The following is a 2,739-nucleotide window of genomic DNA, read 5'->3' as shown; positions in this document are numbered from 1 at the left end:
TCACTCATTTTGCTCCGTATGTAGTCACTTGTTGCAATCTTTAGAAAGACAAATATTTAAAAACGGAGGGAGTAACAGGTATGAGCGACCTAACGGATGAGCCTTAGCAGCAATGGTTTTGTCCCTTGTGGTGGGCCAAGTCTGAGGTCTGCACAGTGGGTGAGCTGCAATGGTGCCTTCTCGGAGCTTGGGGTATTAATTTTTGTGGTTAACTTCTCCAAGGCAACGACAAGCACGAGGACCCATAGGAAGTTTGGTGCAATTATTTTTTGCATCACACCCTTTCTGTGAAAAGCTTCATGACAATTTTTACTCTGGACCACTCACGATAATGTGTCCATTGTAAACTCTTCGATAGTGGAATGACCCGTGTCAACTTTGTTAAAAGACAAGTAAGACCGAATTGATGGTAAAATTGTGTGTCATTGGAAGATGGAGTCGGACAGACCATGAAGTACCAGCAAGCACTATGAGTCTGTGGTGAGCAGCTGCAAAGGGGCCTCTTCTGTTTTGTTAGAAATCTGACGTGCGCATTGGTTTTATTAGGACCAACAATCACAACATGACACCGAGATTTGTTGACGAGATTCAACATAGATGCTTATATCCCTGAACGATGAGTATGAACGTTTATCATGTATTAAGTCACCATAATATACATCAATAACAAATCCTACAGATGCCATCTGGCAGCATGTCGCGACCACCATCCTACTACCGGTCTAGCTATCCCATGTGACTTGTGCTTGAACGTTCTCATGTGCGACCGAATGATACCACATCGGTTAGGATCCCTAACAAATGTATAACCGAATGGTACCATACCTTAGCACATTCATTGGAGTCGACGGCTCCGCCGTTGTACTACATGTATGTCACAAGGTCATCTGGTTTTTTTTAGAATACGCACAAGCATACGTATCATTGTGGTGTGCCAATTCCGAACTGTGGACGGTGAGACTGAGTTCACAATGTTAAGAAGAGAGGTCCATCGTGTCGTCATCGAGGCCGTGAACCGTAGAACGTTTGAGAAAGTTGGGGAGTCCAATCTTTTTCCCGGTTCTCTCGACATCATCATGTACACTCCTCCTATACTCTCCGAAGGTAAACGGCTTGTACGGCGACGGCTCGCCGCATGTTCCGACGGACGAGTCCGACGACGGGCACAGGAAGTAGGCGACGGAGAAGCGCTCCGCCTTGGAATTGGCCACCACCTTGTGCTCCACGCTCTTGTACCTGTTGTTGCTCCACGCCTGAAACAGATCGCCGACGTTGACAATGAGCGCGTCGGCGTGGGGCTTCACGGCGACCCAGCGGGAGTCCTTGATGAGCTGTAGGCCCCCGACCTGGTCCTGGCAGAGGATGGTGAGGAAGTCGCTGTCCGTGTGCGGCACCATGCCCAAGGAGTCCGCCGCAAACGGGCACGCCGGGTACCTGTTCAGCCGCAGGAAGCACGTCGTCCCGTCGCACCCTGCCGGGAACGCCGACTCGCTGCCCCCTGCCTCGTGCCCAAGGTTCTCCGCCAGCGTGCCGGCCACCGTGTCCGCCACTCGCAACATAGCGTCCGCCACCTCCTGCATCACTCCCCTGCTAGTAACAAAACTTTTGCTCATCAGCCATCAGACGAGCAAGTAATCAAGCATGCATACGGGCTTGCATGCATGCTTACGCACGTACTCTACCTCAATGTGCTGAGCTTTCCGTAGTCACAGTCTTCCCGGGAGATGCTGGGGAGCGGAACGTGGAAGGACTCCGACCACGAGAGCTGCCCGAGCGACGTGGCCGTCGGGTTGCCCCACCGGTACGAGCCGTTGAGGAGCCCGGCCTTGTCCTTGGTACCGAACGGGAGGCGGAACAGCCTCGTCTGCTCCCGCCTCATCTCCTCCAGGAGCTCCCGCCCCACGCCGTGGTTGACCACTTGGAAGAAGCCCCACTCCGACGCCGCTCTCGCCATGGCGTCCGCGCACGCCTTGCTCTCCCTTGCGTCGCGGCTCGTCAGGTGCTTCAAGTCGATAATTGGCAGATCACGCTCCAGCATGGCCAGGCTCTCCAACGCATGCGCCGGCGCAGCGCCGCCGCCCTCGAGCTCGCCTCTGCAGAGCAGCGCGCGGTAGCTGTCCGCCAGAGGCGGATCGGTGGTCGTGCAGCTCGTGCCCTCGGCGAAGGCCAGCATGGTCGACCTAGAGATAGATGCTAGCTTAGACACGTACGTATAGCTTATGATGGAGTCGTGGCACACGCTCGCTCGCTAGCTACCACTGGGCGCGCCACTGGGCACTGGCTACGGCAAACCAATCGCGCTTCTACGGAGGAGCTCCGAAGCGAGACCAGAGGCGTATATATAGGACAGTGAGGAGAACCGTCCGTCGCACACTGTTAAACCCCTGCCGCAAACACAGTTCCAAACTGTCGCTTTAGGGCATCTCTAACGGCAACCCACAAAAAACCTTCCGCGTTCGTTCGTGGATAAGGAGGACCAGTCCACGTACACGGATGTGGGAGGTCAACATCCAACGCTATTCGTATACATTTTCACAACAACTCAAACCAACCGGACGAAATTCGTACAAACATGGCGAATTTTGATATAAACACGGCGGGTTTCATTGAAAGTAGGATAATTTATAAAAAAAACTAAACGATATTTCGTCTAGTGAACTAAAAACCTAAAACTAAAACCCTAAGCTATCTTACAGTTCACGGTGACCTCGCAGCCAATGCCGGGCTGGCCGGCTGCTC

At 53.3% G+C, this 2,739-nt stretch overlaps 1 protein-coding gene across 1 annotated transcript; it reads right to left on the bottom strand.

The window, feature by feature from the left end:
* Positions 1–708: 708 nt before the first annotated feature.
* On the bottom strand, positions 709–2,275 carry LOC123100236 (gibberellin 2-beta-dioxygenase 6). The gene is made up of 2 exons (XM_044522192.1): positions 1,683–2,275; positions 709–1,587 (listed from the first exon to the last, which is right to left on the bottom strand). The coding sequence occupies exons 1-2, from the start codon at positions 2,171–2,173 to the stop codon at positions 975–977; spliced, it is 1,104 nt and encodes a 367-aa protein (XP_044378127.1). The 5' UTR covers positions 2,174–2,275; the 3' UTR covers positions 709–974.
* Positions 2,276–2,739: the final 464 nt, after the last annotated feature.

This window comes from Triticum aestivum, chromosome 4D (genome assembly GCF_018294505.1).
Source record: "Triticum aestivum cultivar Chinese Spring chromosome 4D, IWGSC CS RefSeq v2.1, whole genome shotgun sequence".
Taxonomy (NCBI): Eukaryota; Viridiplantae; Streptophyta; class Magnoliopsida; order Poales; family Poaceae; genus Triticum; species Triticum aestivum.
This window is presented reverse-complemented; position numbering and strand designations above follow the sequence as displayed.

Coding starts and splice junctions, on each gene's coding strand:
- LOC123100236 (XM_044522192.1), bottom strand. CDS start 2,173: ATGCTGGCCTTCGCCGAGGGCACGAGCTGCACGACCACCGATCCGCCT. Junction 1,588..1,682: donor GGAAAGCTCAGCACATTGAG/GTAGAGTACGTG, acceptor TGTTACTAGCAG/GGGAGTGATGCAGGAGGTGG.